At 47.2% G+C, this 282-nt stretch overlaps 1 protein-coding gene across 1 annotated transcript in view; it reads left to right on the top strand.

Moving 5' to 3' along the window:
- The window catches only part of LOC122356752 (transcription factor 4-like), a gene marked incomplete at its 5' end in the record, with an annotated part of 14,340 nt that overhangs the window by 1,966 nt on the left and 12,092 nt on the right, over window positions 1-282 (top strand). The window contains one exon of the mRNA XM_043255811.1: window positions 182-252. Coding sequence (XP_043111746.1) covers window positions 182-252 — 71 coding nt within the window. The remainder of the gene's footprint in view (window positions 1-181; window positions 253-282) is intronic.

The following is a 282-nucleotide window of genomic DNA, read 5'->3' as shown; positions in this document are numbered from 1 at the left end:
TATATATATATATATATGCATGTGTGTTTATTTATGCTTAACACACATATTATGCAAACTAGAAAATGGCCTGATCCTGATTTGGTCTAAGGCTCCTGTCTGGGCCTTAAAGTCAGACTTGTGTCTTGATCTTCTGTGAATGAGCAGGAGTGTGACGTGTCTCTGGTCTGCTGTGTTTCAGCGAATCGAGCGTCGAGCGGAGCGGCCAGCAGCTCACAGACGGGAGACGCGTTAGGAAAGGCTCTGGCTTCAGTGAGTGACCGGGTCTAACACAGACCCTGA

This window comes from Puntigrus tetrazona, chromosome 13 (assembly GCF_018831695.1).
Source record: "Puntigrus tetrazona isolate hp1 chromosome 13, ASM1883169v1, whole genome shotgun sequence".
In the NCBI taxonomy this organism is placed as follows: domain Eukaryota; kingdom Metazoa; phylum Chordata; class Actinopteri; order Cypriniformes; family Cyprinidae; genus Puntigrus; species Puntigrus tetrazona.
Note: the sequence above shows the minus strand (reverse complement) of the source record. Positions and strands in the feature narration are given on the sequence as shown.